A 19,746-nucleotide genomic window follows, 5' to 3' on the forward strand; every position below is an offset into this window, starting at 1 on the left:
TGGTAATGGTAGTCTAGTGGACTCCCAATAGTGGAAATCAACAATCCTCGGATGTGTGTTCAGGAAGTGCACCTACCGCTATTACGGAATGAGACGAAAATATACTAGGATTAGGAATTGATTTTAACCGTTGGGGTGCATTGAAATCATGAAGTCGAACACCCTACATACACATAATATCCAAAAGAAAAAACCGGGGGATTGGGGGGATGTGCCCGCTGGTAAAAGGGACCAATACGGTAAAAGACCCTGTGGGTTGTTGATACGAGGTTAAGTACAGTCGCAACTCGATATGCCGGAACCCGCCGTGCCGGATCCCTTGCTGTCCCGGATATGAGGTTGGTGGACACTACTTTTTATCATCAAAATGCATTTGCTATCCCGGATATTGGCCTGTTCGGACCGGATGGGAATTCACAGGAGAGTGAACCCCTGTTCCTACAGAAACAAGATCTGCTATCCCGGATAGTTAGGCTTAGCATATAGGTTAAAGTTAGGTTGCGAGGAAGATCACAGAGTGGTGATACTCGAGGAGATTCATTTTTTTCTTCAAATCCTTTCCAACATATGGGATAAAGACATACTAATAGTGCTTCTAAGGTAGAATTTTGCGACGAAGCTAGCCATGCTATCGGTTTCTTCCCGCGGCCCTTTGTTGTGGAGATATATTCAAATTCTTGCTGATAAAGTTCAACAATATCGATTATTTCCATAATTGGACATTACAATTTGTGTATTAGGAATGGATATATGCTAATACTTTGTATAGGATAGAATTTAGCGAAGATTCTAACCGTTCTATTGCCTTAGGCGTGCGATCTCTGGTTGTTGAGCTATATCAAAATTCGGTATGGAAAGTAATTTGAGATCGAGAATTTTCAAAATTGGATATTATGACATGCATATTAAAGATGAATACAGGCTAATAATGTGTATAGATCAGTTTTCACGGCGAATCTAATGGTGCTATTGGCTTGAGCCCACGATGGCTGGTTGTTAAGCTATATGCAATTTTCAATTTGCAAGCCTTTCGTACGCTGCATCAATACCACGCCCACTCCAGACAACCAGAGAAGGTGAGTAAAGGTGCTCGTCCTCCTCCATATCACTGGAAGACATGGAGTATCTTAATGGTATATCGTCCCCTACCAATGCCCGTTCTCTTATAACAACAGACGGTCCCGCTGCTGGATTCTCCCTGTGTTCGCGGGGCGCGCCCGTAAAATACCTACTAATTTTGGTTTGATGGGCCTACGCGGTATGCTTGTGACTATCCTCAACATTAGCTATTAATTCTAGTCCAAAATGTAGTGGACACTTACCGGACAAGAGCAACTTTCAGCTCAGATGCTTGACCAAATCATCAACACCGAGAGTCTTAACCCCCGTTACTATACAGCTCTGTCGTTTTAAGAGACTGGAGGTAGTGGAAAAGCTCTGATGCATAATAGATTGCACCTTCAGTTGTAACAATTGCTAAAGGAGCTGGGATGTTGTCGCTTTCTGTCTGTATGCTCATGGTTTCGGATTCTTCATTATCTATTCTATCATATTGGTCAAGCTGGGACGGGTCTTCAAGTTGCAGGAGAATGCCTGATGCAATTCCTGCTTTTAGAAGTTGCGATGCGCTTGGTAGTGCATTCTCTCCACTTTCTGAATTTGTACTCTCTTGAACAGTATCTTCGTCGAAGGAAAAAAACTCCTCAAATCTTTCTCCCCATGTAGGGTCGGATACTTGGAAATCTGATAGAGGGTCAAAAATGCGGCGCATAGTAGCAATCTGACAACGTGTACGTTGGGAAGCAACAAAATGTTGCACTTGGTCTTCGGGTCGCTGTTCAGGTGAAGAGTTGGAGTTGGAGTCGGCATTTTGAATTGCGCTTCCACCACAAATGTCCGCTTTCCGCCAGCAGTTGACTATCGTTTGTGGGGTTACCGCATCCCACGCGCTTGATATTAGATGCACCGCTTGTAATATATTGATTTTCTCAGGAGCAACCCCATGGTTGTTGAAGTACTGAACCATATTATCTGCATATTGACGCCGATACTAGTAAGCAGATTTGAACGCTTTTATGATTCCTTGATCTAGTGGTTGCAGTCTTGATGTAATGTTTAGTGGAAGGTAAATTATGGTTATGTTCGTTAGAACAGGTGGAGTTGGGCCATTGTAGTTTTGGGGAGGGTGAAGCGGGTGCGGATGGGTCGGACAATAATAAGTAACAAGAGCCTAAGCTATGCTATGATTTTCAATCCGCATTTGATGGTTGAATGTCTGTACGAATTCATACCACAACCCAGTCAACATCCAAGCTTTTTTATTATATCGATAAACAACAGGCAAATTGGCAATGTTAACGCGGTTTTTCTTGAAAGCGTGTGGCTCTTTTGCTCTCGAGATCACCCATAGCTTTCTTTATCAGTTCCTGTAGAATTAACAACGTGAAATGTTGAAATACGCGTTTTTGAATCCTTCAAACCGCTGATCTGTTTCCCTCTGTCCGTTCTAATGTTTGAGCTCTGTGGTTGTTTATTGTAGACTAAACCACTTTCATCGCAATTATATCTGTCAGACGGGGCAAACGGTGCTAATTGCTCTGCTAGTCGCTCTCTGTGTACAGGTAACATGGCTTCGTTGATTTGACCAGCTTCTCCATGTCGTTTTAAATGGCCGATATTGTATCTCGCATTAAAGTTTGCCCTGTCAACTCAAAAGAGTCATAGTTTTTAAGAACGCCTGCATTTAGAAGCTCTTTCTGAATTGTCTTTGACTGCGAACAGATTATGTTATCTGTAACTGCGATCCGCTCTGATTCTGCCGCATCTATACAAAGTGCAAGAAAATGCTCAAAAATGGATATTGGGCGGTCCTGGATTTTTTCTTCTTTGAATCTGGACCTAATATTTTGTTAGATAAGCTAAAAACATATAGATTGGGTTTTCTCATACCGCTTGATGGGTCTTCTTTTGCCCTCTTTTCCCATTCCTTCAAATGATCCGAGAGACTAGATGTTGCAAGGGGCCGCCCATCTAGGCGTCTTGGGCACTCTTCCAAAAGTGCAAATAAGGATAATTTTAAGTTTGGAAATCGCTCTCTCGATTTACACAATTTGCATTTCTCTAGTGGAGTAAAACCGGCAATGTGCTGTCTGCGCTGGATAGGAGGTATTTTGGATTTGGATGATAGAAAGCCGGCAAGAGTTCACGATACATGGTCATAGCATACTGTAGCTATAGTACCATAAATATACGCTCCCCTATATTTACTTTTTCCCTTTTTTGCTGTCCCGGATCACTTGCTATCCCGGACGAATCCCTCAGAATCTTGACCATCCGGCATAGCGAGTTGCGACTATAGTTATCTCGGTACATGCTGTGGGGGCCAGATGTATGTATCAAGATCTTGGCATGCAGTAGCAGGCCTCCTAGTCATCTCATTCATCAAGAAAGGGCTGAAAAGTACGAAATATTATAGAGAAAAGGAAACCACGGCGGAAAAGGAGAAAAAAAAGATAGACAAAACAGACAGCTGTACACAAAGCTTGATATATACATTTCCTCGGCATATATATAAGTATATCCATATATATATATATTCCAGAAGCCCTCTCAAAAATATAAATTATAAGGCGGGGGGTGGAGGCGATCCAGAAGTTGTTATAATAACTTTCTTTCTTTTCCATCCGTACGTCCAATTAGCGCAGTAACGATTATGTCCTTCCGTGGTGATTAGTGGTTGGCTTTTGTCCAATCCAGTAGAATCTGTAAGAAATCGAAATGTTAGAACGGGTGCGAAGTGGGGGCCGGAGCAGGGAAGTGTACGTTTTGAAGTAGGAGTGGATTTCTGGATTTGTGATCTCCTGGCGGAGATTTCCATAATACGCCTGAACTTCGGTTCGATTCCACTACAACGGTGTCAGCCTCTAGACCCTCGACAAAATAAAAACAAAAACAGATATAACGCCGGCCTAACAGGGATGAACTCACTCCAAGGTATCTTGTAAACAATGCCGTCGTAAATCCATCCTACAATCCAAATGAGGTTTCATAAGCCCTATGCCCACAGCGATCTAAACGGGTGAAAACCATACCATCCCCTCCAACAAATTTAACAGGTTGTATTTTCCAATCTCCCTCAAGTGGGGGTCTCTCTCCCAGGGCCCAATTGGCGTCTTATAGTACTTCTCCGTGATATTCTCAAACCCACTCTCCTCCAGCCAGCGTCCAATCTTGTCCGTGATGTCGAACGACCTTCCCATCTCTTCCCCGGCCTCAATCGCCAACTGCGCCCACCGATTCAGATAACTATTCTCCGGTAACGTTCCATCGTCGCAGTCGTAGGGTAGTTTGGCCTCTGAGACTTCGATCCAGCCTCCTGGTGCAAGGTGTCTGGGGGGGGGGGGGGAACTGTTAGTGATGTCTGGTGTACGTAGGGAGGATGTGACGGAGGGGTAGGCCGACTTGTAGGCTTGTTCAATCAGCGTGGGCCAGTCGGAAATGGCGCCGAAAAGACAGCGGATGTGAATATAGTCGAAATAGTTTTCTCCATATGTCCACTCGCTCTCTGCGTCGTCGATTTCAAAGTGGACGTTCGGTGGAACCCTGTCAGGGGTGTGTTAGTTTCTTTGTTTGTTGTGTGGGTGTGATAAAGATAAGGAGTAGTACCATTCAGGTTGTATGGGAGAGAGATCGGTTCCAATAACCTATTTTATTGACGGACGTTTAATCGATGCTGCAGAGCGAGGGTGGGATTGAATGGAGAGGGGATGCGACGAACCTCAGCGTTGGGGAACTTGTCGGCGATGTCCATTGCCCATCTTTTCTTGCCATTAGTTTGCGTTCCGTCCCATTTCTTTGGTTAGGGGGGCCGCCTCTACTACTTACATGCCTGTCCCGGTACCGACATCGAGAATTCTCTAATCGCATTTAGCAGGGCAACTAAGAATTAGTGGAGGGCAGAGGGTAGAATACCTTTGGTGATTCCAGTGGTGCAGTGTAAAGATCCCCGCCGAGCATAAGGAGGAAGATGTGATGGCTACATTGGTTTTTCTTACGTTAGAATCGCGCGGAAGGGATGGGAGAGGAGGTGTTGAGGTTCCATACAATATGTCTAATTGATTATTTTGATACTATTTGATTTGGTGTCAGTAAGTGAGTTCAAGCTTCTAGTTTGATCAAGCGGGAGTCTAAGCTAGTTACATAGCTAGCTAGCTGGGTAAATATTCACAGACATCGTCATTTGGTGCATAATAAGCACCTGCAGTGCACAGAGTTAGTATTTAGATACAAGAGCTAGGAAGGATTCCAACGCACCCTCTCTGAACGCGTGATAGCGTCTTCCATTTTCATACTGGTAATTAAATATAGACGAGGTTATCGAAAAGGTTTCGTCATCGGTTGCGATGTATCTGTAAATGTCAGCCAGAATCCCTCCCCCATGAGGTGGTAATAAACACACCTTTCATTCGCGTTATCTCTAGGGAAAACTCCAGAGATTCCCGAGTCTCCAGACTGTTAATTGAAACAAAAATCTTCGTCAGCATTAATACTCCCAGTGAGGCAACTAGTGATTAGGCGGGGGAGTGGAGTGAGTGGTGGTGCCTTGCCATTTTCTCCTCCGTTGTCCTTTGGTGCAACTTTAAAGTTAATTTTTGGTTCCTGGGGTTGGTTGGTTGATGTGTGGTGGATGAGCCGACCAACTCCAAGATATAAGGCAAGAAGTGCCTTTTTTCTTCTTTCTTTTTAGACTTTTCTTGTCGCTTCTTTTAGTCCTCCGTAGGAATTGGGTCAGTACTGAGATGACTTAGTTCCGGTTACAGGCCAAGCTCGAGAATGAATAAGGTAGAGAATAAGAAGAAGAGGAAGAGACAAAAGAAGAAATGTACGTAGGTGAGGGGGAGCAGATCAAATCAAATCAAGCTGGCTGGCGGGTGTTTTCTTCAGGGTGGTGTTGCCGCTATAGCGTTAGTTTGTATGGCTCGCCAGATTTTTCTAACCAAAGACAATAAACTATCAGCGGTCCAGCTAGGGAGACAGGGATTGATAGACCAGGATTTAATTCAGGTCAGCGCGATAGCCGATAGGGAAAAGAGAGTGCACACCTCAACCAAATAAATACCCTATCTTTCAGTTCACGATCTAGCTCAGGTAAAGAGTCTAGGTATGCGGGCTAGACAATACAAACCAACCAAGCAGTGCAGCTCTGCTCTTCTAATATCCATATATCCAGATGCCTTTTCTGCCTGAGTTTCTATCTGTAGTCCGTGGGCAGTATATAATATTATTACCTACATCCAAATACAGCCGTATCCAAGACCTTATGCATACATGTATCTAGGTATATCTATTCTAGGGTACATGTAGTCGCCCTCTCAATCCTTTATGGCCACCAAACCCTGTGAGGCCCTAGTACTCTCTAGAATCCAATCCAGCGGCATCTCCCGAGGTCCCGACCCCGCACTGACAGCACACTTGGCACTCCCTCCATTTCTGGTAAAGGGTCCCTTTTCTTTTTTATGATCTTTCCAACTCTATCCCATCCCACCCAGTCCGCTGGGTGGTGTTCCGGTATCTTGGAGTGCTATCCATGCGCGCACCTGCTGTGTTACACATCACGACAATTTACTCGTATGATGGGCGTCACGATATCGGGGCCGGTAAAAGTACATGAACGCCAAACCTATCTCCTCAACTACAACACAATATATTTTTGATTAGAGGCTGTAGAATGACAGAGAATCAAGAAAATAATCATTCTACCGCCTTTAATTTTAATTATCTTGTGTTGTGGTTGAGAAGATAGACTTTGAAGTTGGGTGAGTTTGGTAGGGAGACATGTCAATTTTTACCCATACAAATTGTTAAGGCCAGATCAAAATCCACTAAAAATACCCCTGTCCATCACTATCCCTTGGACGGATGAAACTCTCAAATTCGCGACATGGACCGTGCACGCACTTAGTAAGGCAGTTGTCCTTCTTTTTGCAGGTGATAACAATAATTGAGCCAATGAAAAATCAGCTACAGTTACCACATAAGGCTAGTGATAGCTGAAAGAGGGATGTCGCGAATTTGAGAGTTTCATCCGTCCAAGGGATAAAGCACTCGGTTTATTACCAAAAGGGCGTTGATCTGCCATCTGTGAGCTCAAAAACACCTAAATAGGTGATGATTTACCTGATGGAGATTTTTACATGTGCCAAGACCGACCCCGATATCGTGACGCTGTTGGCCGGCTATTGTGTTCACTCTCTTTTGTGTTTAGATTCACGACGATCCGAACGATGAAATAAATAATTTCTTAGTTCTATAGACAGAGGGAGAATTTCATTTTGCGCTATCGACGACGACAAAATGAATGATGATGGATGAGAGGAGAAGAGTAAGTTACAAATCTAACTATGAGGTAGTCCTGCTGTGGACACCTTACAAAAGCATTGTCTGTGTCGTCACGTGAACGCTGCCTAATCCGTGACACCTAATGTGCCCAACAACGAAAACCCCTCTTTCTTCCCCAGCCTTCTCTTCCCACCTGCCTCAGTACACCGTCATTTATCCCTACTACCGCACGCAGCAAAATCAAATGAAACAAAGGAAATAAGCAGCAATCCGCATCAGGGAGATGTCTTGTGCACAGGCGCGCAAGCATAGTAAGCAAATCATAAGCACGATAGACGCAGTAATCAATACGCAGTAAGCAAAAAAAATAAGAGATAAGAAAGAAACCCGCTTTCAGCCACCCCCCCTTTTTCTCAATTGATATGCCCTCCCGGCGCTTGTTTCCCCTCCATCGCGGATAAGAAATGAATGATACCGTGAAGCCCGCAGGACCCGAAACGAAACGAAACGCTTCTCGGCGTATGATTTAAACGTTTCTCGGCGCTCTACTCCTCCTCTGCCACCCTATCCTCCCCGCCAGGGAATATCACCGTCCTACTGCCCCATTCTCTAACTCCTTCCTCTTCGTCCTTCCCCAATGCCTCACACAGTCCCACGAACCTCAAGTTCCCCCGCTCTTGCCTATCCTCCTCGAATCCCAGCCATTGATCTTCTCGAGGGACGAATATCTTCAAGTCGTCGAGGTGCACCCTCTCGTGAAGCCCCGTCTTCTTGACCCTTGCTTCCTCGCCGGTGATTAGGTCGAATACCCTTCCGGTCCTTCCATGCCACGATATTTTGTCGAGCTTGTACGGGCCTTCCCATTTGGCTTCAAACTTGCGGCCGTGCTGCCTGTCGATCTCGAACCTGCGGAGCAAAACGAGGTCTCCCACCTGAGGCGCCTTCCATCTCGCTTTTCTTTGCTTTTGCGAGCACTTCTCCAGGGTTTTGGTTCTTACGGCCTCCCGTATCTCCTCCAACTTTGATAGTCTTTGGTGGTATGCCCATAGCTCCGTTGGTTCTTCAACGCTAGCACTAGCAGGTGCAGCATCTTCACCCACGCTGTCAGTGTACCGCTCGACTATCTCGACTATCGCTTCCGATATTACCGCAGAGGCTAGTTGATCCCTCGGCGTGGCGTCTAGGCGGCTCCTCCGGAGGTTAAACCCAAAGAGAAGTTGGCTAGGGGTATATCCATGTGCGCGTATCACGCGCGTGTTTATGGCATGGGTTACCCCGGGTAACATCTCGTCCCAGACGTATCGATTGGCGATTGAGGTCGCCATTAGAGTGCGTAGCCCCACTACTACCAGCTGTACATAGCGCTCAGCCAGGCCCACTGATTGGGGGTGCGACTTAGGCGCCGGGAATTGTTTGACCCCTCGTCCATCTAGTAGTTGTTTGACGCTCGCGTTTATGAAGTGCGAGCCATTGTCGTTGTATATGGCGCGCGGCCATCCGATGTACTTTCCGATTTCCGAGATTAGCGCTACGACTGCCGCGCTATCCGCTCTCGCTACCGCGCTTGTGAAGAGGTAGCGGGTAAAGTAATCGACGACGATCAAGATGTATCTGTTACCCGATCTTGATATCGGAGCGATCGGCCCGATGAAGTCCATGCCCCACAAGTCCATTGGCTGCAACTGGAATATGGGTAGCAGCGCTTGCGAAGGTTTCAACGGGCCTACCCGCTGACATGAATCGCAAGATCGGCAGTAGTATGAGGTATCGCGGTGGCGTGTCGGCCAGTAATATTTGCCGATTAGCTTCTTCAGCGTGATTGATTCCGCAAAGTGTCCATGTACGTCATGCGCCCAGCATAGGATTTCCTTGATGTTCCTTTTTCTGATGCAGATTGCCAATTCTCCGTTCTTCTCTCGGTATAGGAGTCCGTGCGGTCGGCCCGGCGATTCGGGATCGACTATCACAAAACGCGCCGATTGGTGTTTCAGCCTTCGCAACCACCTCGCTTTATCCGTTTCTGACAGCTCGTTTCCTTCCTTCCCCGCCTTACCCGCGATCTTACCCGCCGGCAACATCCCCGTCAGCTTGTACTCTACCATCACGCCATACCAATCATCTTCCAACCAGTCCTTCCACCCTTCTATATCCACCACCGCCACCTCTACCCCTACCTCTCCGTCTCCCCGCCTCGTGCTAAGCCTCGACATCCCGTCCGCTATCACATTTTGCGATCCCGGCACGTGATAGATCTCCATATCATATTCTGCCAGCTGCATTTGCCACCGCGCTATGCGTCCTTTTGCCTCGTCACCTTTCAGAACCGACAGAAGCGCTTGGTGGTCCGTGTACACCTTTATAGGGTATGGCGACCCCAAAACCAACCAGCGTACCTCGCTTAGCGCCCTCACTACCGCAAGCGCTTCACGCTCCGTGGTGTGGTAGCGCGTTTCCGCAGGCGCGAATGCTTTGGAAATGAAGAGGACGATTCGCTCGCTTTCCCTGTGCCGAGGACCCGCGATGGTGCCTGGAGGTGCGCCTTCCAGCTGAAACAGCACCGCGCCTATGCCTAGGTTTGATGCGTCTGTGGAAAGGTGGTACTGCATGGTGGGGTCGCCTCCCCAAACGACGTTGTTGACGATGCACTCCTTGATGTGTTTGAATGACGCCTCGTGCTCCGGCTTCCAATGCAGCACTAAATCTCTGCGCGCGCCTATGCTATTGATATTGCACAGTATTGCCGTCTTTAGAATCTTTGCGTGATCAGATCTTCCCGGTACCCACTGCCTCAGGTACGTGCTGATGTGCAAGAAGCGCTCAAGCGCAGCCACATCGCTTGGGACTGGATAGTCCCTTATTGCCGCCACCTTATCGATCGACGGGCGGAGTCCGCCTTCTCCGCTGCCCGCAAACCCCAATAGTTTAAGGTTCCTCGACCAGAAGTGGCTCTTCGCAGGGTTGAGCTTCAACCCCGACCAGGCGATGCGGGGGAAGTATTTCTCATGGAGAAAACGGTACTGACTATCGAATGACGTATGGGCACCGTAGTCGTCGTCCATGAAGTATTCGAATGCGGAGTCATCCCCCGAGCCCGAGATCGCCGCCTCAGCGAGCGGGGATGGTATCGGCCCCGTTAGGATGTCTTTCATTCTTGCGTATGTATGCGCTGCACCCGATAGTCCCATGCCCATGCGCAGATAACAAAACTGACCCAGCGGGGTGTTAAACGCAGTTTTGTAGGCGTGCTCCCTTGCGAGGGGTACGCCCCAGTACCCTACTGACGCGTCGGCCTGCCAGTAGCATTTGAATCGACTTTGCATGAGATTGTGCAATATTGGTTCAATTCTTTTCATCGGGGTGTTGAACTTAATAGTCGCCTTGTTCAGCCTACAGAAGACATGGACCATCCTCAGACTACCATTCTTCCGGCGTACAAACTTGGGCTTGCTCGACCATTGCGAATTCGATACCGTCAGTATGCCCGAATCGCACATCTTCGGCAGGTTTTCCCGCATCCAGGCCATTTCCTCCGCCGTGTAGAGCGGGTTAGTCGCCTTGTGTGGTATTGAACCAGGGTATGTCGGGATGTAGTGCACAGCTATTCGGCATTCCGGTACACTGCCCAAGTCGTCCCCGAAGATGTCACGCCAGGTGTAGATTAACCTCTTAGCGCTTGTTCTTTCGACCTCGGTTTCCGCGGCATTGCCTATTGTAGTGCGGCATTCTTCAAACCACGCTTCTATCTCCGCATCGGTCGTGTGTGAGTCTACCTCCCTGTGGTAGCTCGCGGGCCTCTCTTTCGTCGGGTACCCTATCGTATTTATGCCGTATACGCGGTCGTCCTCATTGATCAGGTCGTACATTTCGCCCTGGTGATTCTTGACCTGGCGGCGATCGTGAACCTGCGCTAGCCGCATCGTCTCGTCTTGTGCCTCTCTCTCCTCACGCTCAGCCCACATTGCTTCACATCCTTCCCCGCACCCGCCTCCGCCCCAACATTCTCCTTCTTCTTCTCCTCCGGGTTCGTTTTCCACGTCACTGCTAGGCCCCCGGGCGACTAGCAGTGGGGCCCTTTTAAAGCCTCACCTAATTGCAGTGAGCTTCTCCAGGAGTCCCGAAACCCTTCATTCCATTTGGCCGCCCACAGCTCTTCCTCGTTCTCTCCCCGCTTCGCACCCTTCTCCTCAAACTCTCTCCTCTCGAGCTCCAACTCCCACCTTTCTTGTTCATCACTTTCTCTTGATATCCTCTCGACGATGGCAGACATGGTGTCGTCTCCCTCTTCGATATCTTCCGCCATCTCGTCGTCGATCTCGATCCTCGTGGACTCAGCGCTGATGAAGATCCTCGGGGACTCCTCATGCCCGCCTCTGACTGCGGGCACCAGGAATTCGTTGCCTTCCTTATCTTTGATGACATACGTGTCCGAGCGGTAGTCTCCCCGCGCTTGGCACTGACGGAGCCATCGCCTACTTAGCAGAATCGAGTAAGATGGCGTTCTCGGCCCTGGTACTAGGTGGCAGGTAATTCGTGCAGTCACCCCCGCCACATTGAGGTCGAAGGACACCATGGACGAAATTGGAGCTAGTCCCCCGTCGGCGGTCTTGATATTGAATCCCGGCCCGCGCTCTTTGCGTAGCCTCATCTCGTCCGCGATGCTCTCGGGCATGAGATTCACGACGGAGCCGGCGTCGACGAGTATTTTCTTTACCGTGAAGAAGCCGGCGGGCATCCCCGGTACTCTAACCTTCCCGTCGGTGTAGAAGTTTACGACCGGGCCCTCGTCCTCACGTGCTCTGTTTACTGCTTCGACTGCGTGGGTTTCGTCCGGCTGTGTAGTCTTCTCCTTCGGGGCTCTAGCAACACGTTCTAGTACTAGGCCTTTTGCCACGTCTCTGCGGGCAGCCGGGGCAAGGTCGAATAGCGCACCCCACGTGAGCCCTTCGATTTTAGTATCTCTCAACCTCTGGACCACGTCTTCGGGGATCACCCCTTTCATCATCCGAATGGGCCGCTTAGACTCGGCTGGTTTTGGTGCCTGCCTAGAGCTCGTGCCGGGGGCTTGGTACGCCTTAGCTTTGCCTTTGCCCTTGTCAGGAGCGGCAGCAGCATCACCCATCTCCTCATCTTCCTCTTCGACCCTCACCTTCCTCTTGCTCGCGGGTCCTTCCGCTCTACTGCTCCACCTCCCAAACGCTTCCTCACTATCCCTCTTCTCCGCCGCATCAGCGTCAAACCACTCAACCAAGCTCGCCTCAGGCACCCTGATGCCGCCAACCTCTCTGTCTCCCGCACACACCTCTACCGCATTTGCACCCGCCGATGCCGCGTTTCCCTGTTGCGCTGCGCGCACATCTCCGCCTGGGGCGCCTCTGGGCCTGATCCCAAGCGGTACCAGGTTTGCGCCCTGCGCTACTGTGTATTGCCCACCGGCGGTTTGATTTGGGGGTAGCCCCTGGGGGCCCGACTGAAGCCCCAACTGTGCGCGTATCTTCTCGATTTGGTCCTCGCCTACTCGGCGTCTAACCTCCTGCTGTTCCATGATTGATAGGGGCGGGTTTACGCATTCGGGGCTGTAGTGTCCTGTCTGCCCACACCGGAAGCACGTGACGACTGGTCTGGCGTCGTTCTGAATCGTGTGCCTCCTCGGCATGTACCCCGTGGGCGGGTAGCTTTGCTGTCCCGTCGCCGCATAGTGCGGGGGTCCCATTGCATGTGGGTTCGGGAGTTGCGCTTGATTAAACGCGGCCATCGAATTCCCATAGCCGCCCGGGTACTGGGTGCTGCCCATACCTGGCGCTTGGTTGTTCGGCTGCCTCGGGTGACCGTAATATCCGCGGTTTACCGCAAAGACCTCCGTCTCTCGGGTTGCGGGTGGGATATCGTAGGGGTTATTGTATTGCTGCTGGGTAGAGAGTCTCTCTACTAATCTTCGCAGGTTGGCAACCTCGCCGGTGAGTGCATCTTCTTTCTCCTTACGCTCTTTCTCCGCCATCTCTTGCGCCTTCTTCTCTTCCACGAGGGCCTTATTTGCCTTCCTCTCCTTCTCTAATGCCTCCCTAATCTTGCTGCCTCCTACCCTCCTCTTGCTCTCCTTCCCCACTTCACTGAATTCCTCCGAGTCTGAGCCCTCTTCGCTGTCGCTCGTGTCGTCATCACTACTCTCGCTGCCACTGCGACGCCCGCTTAGCTCCCTGGTGCCGGTGGCGAGCACCTTCTTCGCCGCCTCAATGGCTTGTGATAGGGTGTAGTCGTCGTTGATGTCGAACTTCCCAAGGCTGAGGAAGTTACACCGGGTCTGCTCGCGGGCCAGGCCCACGTAGAACCTTCTACCGGCGGACTTGTGGAGGTCAGACGCCATCGGGAGGTCCATGTTAACCCTCTCCGCCTTGCGTATGTATTGTTTTAGCGTGAGCTTCCCTTGCTTGAGATTGGTGACTGCGTTCTCGGCACGTCTTTGCCTTTCATCCCTCTTGCTCTTGTTGTTGAATCTCTTCTTGAGGGCTTCGGTGAGTTCGCTCCACGAGGAGGCTACCTCTTCGTTTTGTCTTTCCAGCCATCTGGCCGCCTTTCCGCGGAGATTCGCACTGAGGATTGCCACCCTGGCGGCGTCTCTTCTTCCGGCGGCATAGAGCTTTTCTTTGGGCTCAAAATTGAGGATCACGGATTCGATGAAGGCTTCGACTCTTTCTCCAGGGCGCCCACTGAAGGTCCTGGCGGGCACTGATTCGACGAAGATAGAGGCCATTTCGTTTTCAGAACTAGAGGAGGAGGGTGCTTGGTTTGTAGTAAAGAAAGGTCTGTCTAAGAGGGAATTCCCTGGCTTATGAGCTCTTCGGGAGGGGGTGCTGTTCGTGCTTGGTAAGGCAGTGGCTTCAATAGAGTCCGTCTGTGGATGGACCATCTGCCTGATATTACGTATAGTTGTTCGGGTATGATGCCTCCGTCGGTTCGCCCTTGACGACGTAGGTGCGGGGATTCGTTTGGTTGATGACACTTTTGGTAATTTTGAGCGAGATCCGGAGGTTTCGTTTGCTTTTGATGATGCGGTGAGCGGTGAGGCCGATTCCGTTTGCTTCGGGGATGCGGGCGATGAGGGGTTGTATGCAGGTACTGTGATGAGACTGCAAACGACAAAACGCCAACCACCCTTCTTTTCTTTTTTTTTTTTGAGGAGTGCAGAGAACGAAGGGGTCACCACGTTGTTGGCCGGCTATTGTGTTCACTCTCTTTTGTGTTTAGATTCACGACGATCCGAACGATGAAATAAATAATTTCTTAGTTCTATAGACAGAGGGAGAATTTCATTTTGCGCTATCGACGACGACAAAATGAATGATGATGGATGAGAGGAGAAGAGTAAGTTACAAATCTAACTATGAGGTAGTCCTGCTGTGGACACCTTACAAAAGCATTGTCTGTGTCGTCACGTGAACGCTGCCTAATCCGTGACACCTAATGTGCCCAACAACGCCCACCATATACCAGGGTAAGAGCCAAAAATTGCAAGTGACGGAAACAGTAATGATTTGTATGAGAGATCACCGCCACCACATACAAATAATCCTTGCCCTGAGCAACTGGTTCTTTTCGTGGTAAACGAGTACCAAGACGATGCTTTACCTCAGGTACATAGAGTACAGCAAGCTAGGGTAGGTAAAATACCTAGAACAGAGGGTGCGTGTGGAGTTGCATGTACTCTAGAGTAGCCACTCTACATGTATGTAGGAAGGGTATCAGCTGACGAAGTGAGGCTGAAAGATGATGAGCGCTTTTCTTATGTGCGTAACCTCGAATTTCGTGCTCGGTAAGATGCAATCCCAAATCTGCTCTGGCTGGGGTACCCCACGATGCTCTAGAGTACATACCACTCACCCCAGAGATGAACCTGGGTTTCAAAGGATCTACCAACGCCAAGTGTATGCCAATTAGCAGCCCCATTTATGATCTATCAACTCAACAACATTGTCACCTGTCCCAGGACCCTGGATCGATAAACAAAACAAAAAGTGTCCACTCGCATACAAACTTCAAAGGTTTCAAACCACGGACGGGCATGCAGGCCGACCACGGTGTTGGGCCCTGGGCATTCCCGGGCCCCCTGGCTTAATTCATGACTGCTCCTCCGTGCCGGTGTGATGGATTTGTGTACCGTTGATTCTGACTTGTGTGTAGCACTTTGTTCTGATTAATTCACGGCTTTGATGGGATGAACACCATCAGCAAACAGGCACAACGGGATAAAGCCAAACACTGGTGCCCCGGGCTTACTAGCTTTGATTATAAACATGGATAGGGACGGTAAGGAACGGTTAAGCTGTCAATCGTATTTTGAAGATCCCGAGCGTCTGTTGCTTTCGATTGGCTCTGACCATTACTGCAGGTTCGTATTGTTCGGTATCGTTCGAGCTAGACACTTTATGCCAGGATTATGAACCGAAGAAGGATGGTGATACTGATATTGAAGTCGCAGCCATCTGATTTTGATTCGATGCACCAAGTAAAATGATTACAATTATACGAGGTGGTGCATAACTAACATGTACGTGTTCTCACGAGGTTTGTGGGGTATCTTCTCTTCTTGAAGCGTAATTCCTAATTCTAAAGTTCTACCGTTTTTAAAGACCTACATTATATCTCAAAGTCGGTTAGTCTAAGCGCCCTAGTCTAGAGTACATCATGTTACACACTACAAGTAGTTTCCAGCCTTCGGCCGGTACTATATGTATATCAATTAGTCCAATATACAGGCTTATTTGTCTATTTGCCTGTCAGTCGGGGCTCGACCCCTCCTGGCAGGCAAAGTCCATCACTATATCTAGATCTGATCTGGTCAATATGTGACTCTTCTGATATATTATCCCCATATATCAACGGATAAGTCAGACAATTTCTCCGGTTAGGGCTACAGGTATATCCCTTTAACAGCTACCAAACCGCTAAAATCGAACCACTATCGATTCCCAGAACCAGTAGAAACTATATTAACACTCTAACACCACTCAGCACAATACCCTATGTTAATATCCAACACAACATGTTTCAAGTGAAACAAAAACATCTCTCAATGAACCAATCAGAAGACTATAAAAGCACATTGCATATGCAGGTTATAATTATATACTTATTAGATGTGTACCTGCTCTGTTTAAAGAATTTTACTCACGCACATCCATCACTAATCGCCAAGGGCCAGATCGATTATTCATTTCTCAGCAACGCCCGATCGATCTCCATCCTTCTCCGCCTGTAGAAGCGTTTCCTTATCTTCCGAACACGGGAATCCTTCTAAAACCGCCCGTGAGAGACTCTGCTGCAGAGCTAGGGGAAAGAAAAATTCATCGAACACAGACCTTCCAGGGTTCATCTACTTTGCATGGTCTTACCAGAGCACGAAGCTCTGTTCTCCGGAAGTTCTATCCACCTGTTATAGCCTGTCGTTAACATCCTGGGTTCAGATCCAGATATATACCCAATCTGTCGGAACAGTCCTGCACGAATTGAGCCATGTCTAGACGAAGGAAGCGGTCTGTGGGTTTGAATCTGTTGAGACATCTAGGGTTTCCACAGCGAGAGTATGCTCCGGTGGTTGATACGTATCGCATCGTGATATTAATTGCGAAGGAAACAACAACTCTCAGCTCGGTTTGGTACCTGGTCGTTGTTGTCACACCCCCTAGGTATTGTACGTATTGAGCGGCCGGTTGCCCCCTATGATCGACGTCAAGGGGGGTTAATTACCGCAGCTGTGCAACTATTGATCTAACTTGATATAATTTGTAGTAGATCACCAAGCCCGAATAAGGCTTCAATACTGGCTTCCGAACATCCCCGTAGTAGGCGAGAGCGGGCTAGTGGAAACAAATCAATGTTTATTGGTAGGTGACAGAGCCGGAGATGTTCTAGATTGTTGGAGGAGTAAGAGCTGTCCGGGTGTGGAACGGGGGGAACGGGGTGGGGTGGATACGGTGGAGGGAGTTGGGTCGGGAATCGGGGTCGGGTGAGGTTTTGTGATCAATTTTCCAACACTTGGCTTCAGAGGATGATCATTACCTAGTTTTATCTGCGACAGAGAGTAGAACTTATGAGCTCATTCTTTTGGAGTGTAGTCCTTGGGGAAGACATGCTCATCTTGTTGCAAATGCAGACCACAATACACTTATCCCAAGGCCCCAGCTCAGAATCAGTGAGCAACTACTTCATTCTACACCTTCCCCCCTTCCTGGTGTCGGGGCCGAGCTCACAATGCGACTAGGCCTATCCTCAATAGCATCTCTTTTTGACAAAAGCTGAAAGTCAGCATAGGATGATAAAATTGGCAAACAGAAAGAGATGCTTCAACGCCACGGTACCCCGAAAGCTCGTACCCTTTTTTGATCTTTCTCACTATTGTTTATTTTGTTATGGTTCTCGGTGATATCACTCAAAATTAATAATTCTATAGGGATTCAAAATAAAAACTCCGCTAAATGTTCGATGTTTCGTCACACATGAAGCCCATTTGCCGAAAGCGCCGGCAGAGGATTAGGCCTAAAACATTATGACCATTGCCACTGAAAGAAATACTACCGCCCAGGTTGTACGCCAACTGATCTGAACTACACCTGCAGAACCATTAAGATCCTTCGTCGCTGCCAACTCAAACTCCTGCTTATCCCAATCCACATAAAGATAAGTTTGGTATGACACGAAATCCATCCCAAAGAGCGCTTCAATACCCGGATTATCTGCCTTTACCTCCGCATCCAGCAAATCAATCCCTACCATATTGCTCTTCGTATACTGAGTTCTACTACCCCCATACGTATAATACTCATTTACATAACCATACATTTCCGTATCCTTCTCCTCAAAAATCGCGCGCTTTAATGAGGAACTGTCTACATTCAAAGTCGCCCCATTTGATAGTTTCACTACCAGCATAAACGGCTCCGTCGACGAGGACCTAGCCTGGTTCCACACAGGCTCATCGAATTTACTCCAGTTCGTGGGAGCATCTGCGGCAGTTATATTATAAAAATCCTCCGCCACAACCTGTGGAACATAACTCCGCCTCGTTGTCGACAATCCCAGGGTCGCGTTAAAAGGCCCACTTGTCCGATTCATGAGGGACCTCCCGTTTATTGACATATCTGTCACTGTGACCTGGAGGCCGCCGAGGTAGCCCGTATTCTGGAGGATGGGCGACGAGTATCGCTGCCCTACGATACGCGACTCGTCAAAGCTGCCGAGGTCGACATTCATCTCGTGCAATCCAAATGATCGCGACTCAATAACACCGTTCCTCATTAGGCTGTTCAGAAAAGTCGAGTTGCTTCCAAGCCCCAGTGTATTCTGAAGCGGAATCCAGTCATCCTGCGAACGGTTGTTCAGCACCGCGATCTCGAGGCCTAGATTTGAGAAACTTGTTTCCGGCAAGTAATCAAACTGGCCCCGCTCATACCCTAGCGTATATTCCACCTGGCTTCCATTCCACCAGTCGAGAGCGCCAGCATTGCCGATCGTTACGTTTGTGGTTGGACGCCATGTGCTGCTATTGGAGGTGCTGAATTGACCGCCTAACTGAGTTTCGCAGCCGGGGGCGCAGGCATCGGGACCGACAAGGAAGATCTCGTTGTCGTTCACGGAGGGTATGAGATATACAATCTGGCTGGGGGTGCCGAGCGAGAGTTGGAGCCCGATCTGATATGCTGGGCCATATTCCCAGTAGGTGAGTGAGAGGGATTTTGCGATGGTTACGCCTATTAGTAGGGAGAGTGGGAGGAGCCGGACGAGTTTTGGCATTTTAGGGGGAGGGGGTTGGTGAGGTTTTCTGGGGAATGGTTACTTTGTGGGCGCGAGCGCGAGCGCGAGCGCGGGGGGACGATAAGTATTTATACCTGCCAGTACCTTGCGTAGTTGCATAGCTGGTGTCCATTGTAGGGCTATGTCAGGGTCGATCTGTTGATCGCGCATGGTCCTGCATCTCCATATACAAGGCAACGTGGGCTTAAAGATCGCGAATTCTTCTATGCGGCTGGGTCGGCTAAATATAAGAACTTTAAAGAAGACACCGGGAAGGCGCAGTGCATACATGTCGCCAGGGATTCTTTCAGCTGGAGCCTCATCATTTGCTGGCGAGGGTTGGTAATGTTTTGAATTAAGTAGGTTATATGATCATTGCCAATAACTACAATCGCGCATGCGAAGTAGCTCTTTCCCCATGATGATGAGCCCCACGGAAGTCCGCATGGACTGGGAATGTTTCGTACTTCAGTGGTTGTTTGGAATGGTTCTTTTCGAGACGGATAGCGTTATACAGACTCGCGGTCACAGCATGTTGTCTGTCAGCCGAGCAATTCCTGGTTGTTATGCCTTGTCCACCAAGGTAGCGGCGATAAGGCTACATACGTAGTACCGGGACATAAT

General features: G+C 48.9%; 5 protein-coding genes across 5 annotated transcripts; all 5 read right to left on the reverse strand.

The window, feature by feature from the left end:
* Positions 1 to 1,378: 1,378 nt before the first annotated feature.
* Positions 1,379 to 2,026, reverse strand: LAJ45_10703 (uncharacterized protein; the record flags this gene model as incomplete). The annotated part of the gene is made up of 1 exon (XM_046120220.1): positions 1,379 to 2,026. One exon carries the CDS (start codon positions 2,024 to 2,026, stop codon positions 1,379 to 1,381), a length of 648 nt encoding a protein of 215 aa, XP_045966570.1.
* Positions 2,027 to 3,710: 1,684 nt separating this feature from the next.
* LAJ45_10704 (uncharacterized protein) lies at positions 3,711 to 5,609 on the reverse strand (the record flags this gene model as incomplete). Its single annotated transcript, XM_046120221.1, has 14 exons — positions 3,711 to 3,762; positions 3,823 to 3,905; positions 3,988 to 4,026; positions 4,092 to 4,389; positions 4,462 to 4,602; positions 4,666 to 4,703; positions 4,778 to 4,817; positions 4,885 to 4,916; positions 4,972 to 5,035; positions 5,104 to 5,129; positions 5,232 to 5,257; positions 5,314 to 5,408; positions 5,459 to 5,511; positions 5,607 to 5,609. The coding sequence occupies 14 exons, from the start codon at positions 5,607 to 5,609 to the stop codon at positions 3,711 to 3,713; spliced, it is 990 nt and encodes a 329-aa protein (XP_045966571.1).
* Positions 5,610 to 7,883: 2,274 nt separating this feature from the next.
* Positions 7,884 to 11,297, reverse strand: LAJ45_10705 (uncharacterized protein; the record flags this gene model as incomplete). The annotated part of the gene is made up of 1 exon (XM_046120222.1): positions 7,884 to 11,297. The coding sequence occupies one exon, from the start codon at positions 11,295 to 11,297 to the stop codon at positions 7,884 to 7,886; it is 3,414 nt and encodes a 1,137-aa protein (XP_045966572.1).
* Positions 11,298 to 11,395: 98 nt separating this feature from the next.
* Positions 11,396 to 14,086, reverse strand: LAJ45_10706 (uncharacterized protein; the record flags this gene model as incomplete). Its single annotated transcript, XM_046120223.1, has 1 exon — positions 11,396 to 14,086. The coding sequence occupies one exon, from the start codon at positions 14,084 to 14,086 to the stop codon at positions 11,396 to 11,398; it is 2,691 nt and encodes an 896-aa protein (XP_045966573.1).
* A 3,782-nt stretch (positions 14,087 to 17,868) lies between these two features.
* On the reverse strand, positions 17,869 to 19,122 carry LAJ45_10707 (uncharacterized protein; the record flags this gene model as incomplete). The annotated part of the gene is made up of 1 exon (XM_046120224.1): positions 17,869 to 19,122. The coding sequence occupies one exon, from the start codon at positions 19,120 to 19,122 to the stop codon at positions 17,869 to 17,871; it is 1,254 nt and encodes a 417-aa protein (XP_045966574.1).
* Between the last annotated feature and the right edge of the window lie 624 nt (positions 19,123 to 19,746).

Source organism: Morchella importuna (genome assembly GCF_003444635.1).
Source record: "Morchella importuna strain M04M26 chromosome Unknown Morimp01GS049, whole genome shotgun sequence".
Classification (NCBI taxonomy): domain Eukaryota; kingdom Fungi; phylum Ascomycota; class Pezizomycetes; order Pezizales; family Morchellaceae; genus Morchella; species Morchella importuna.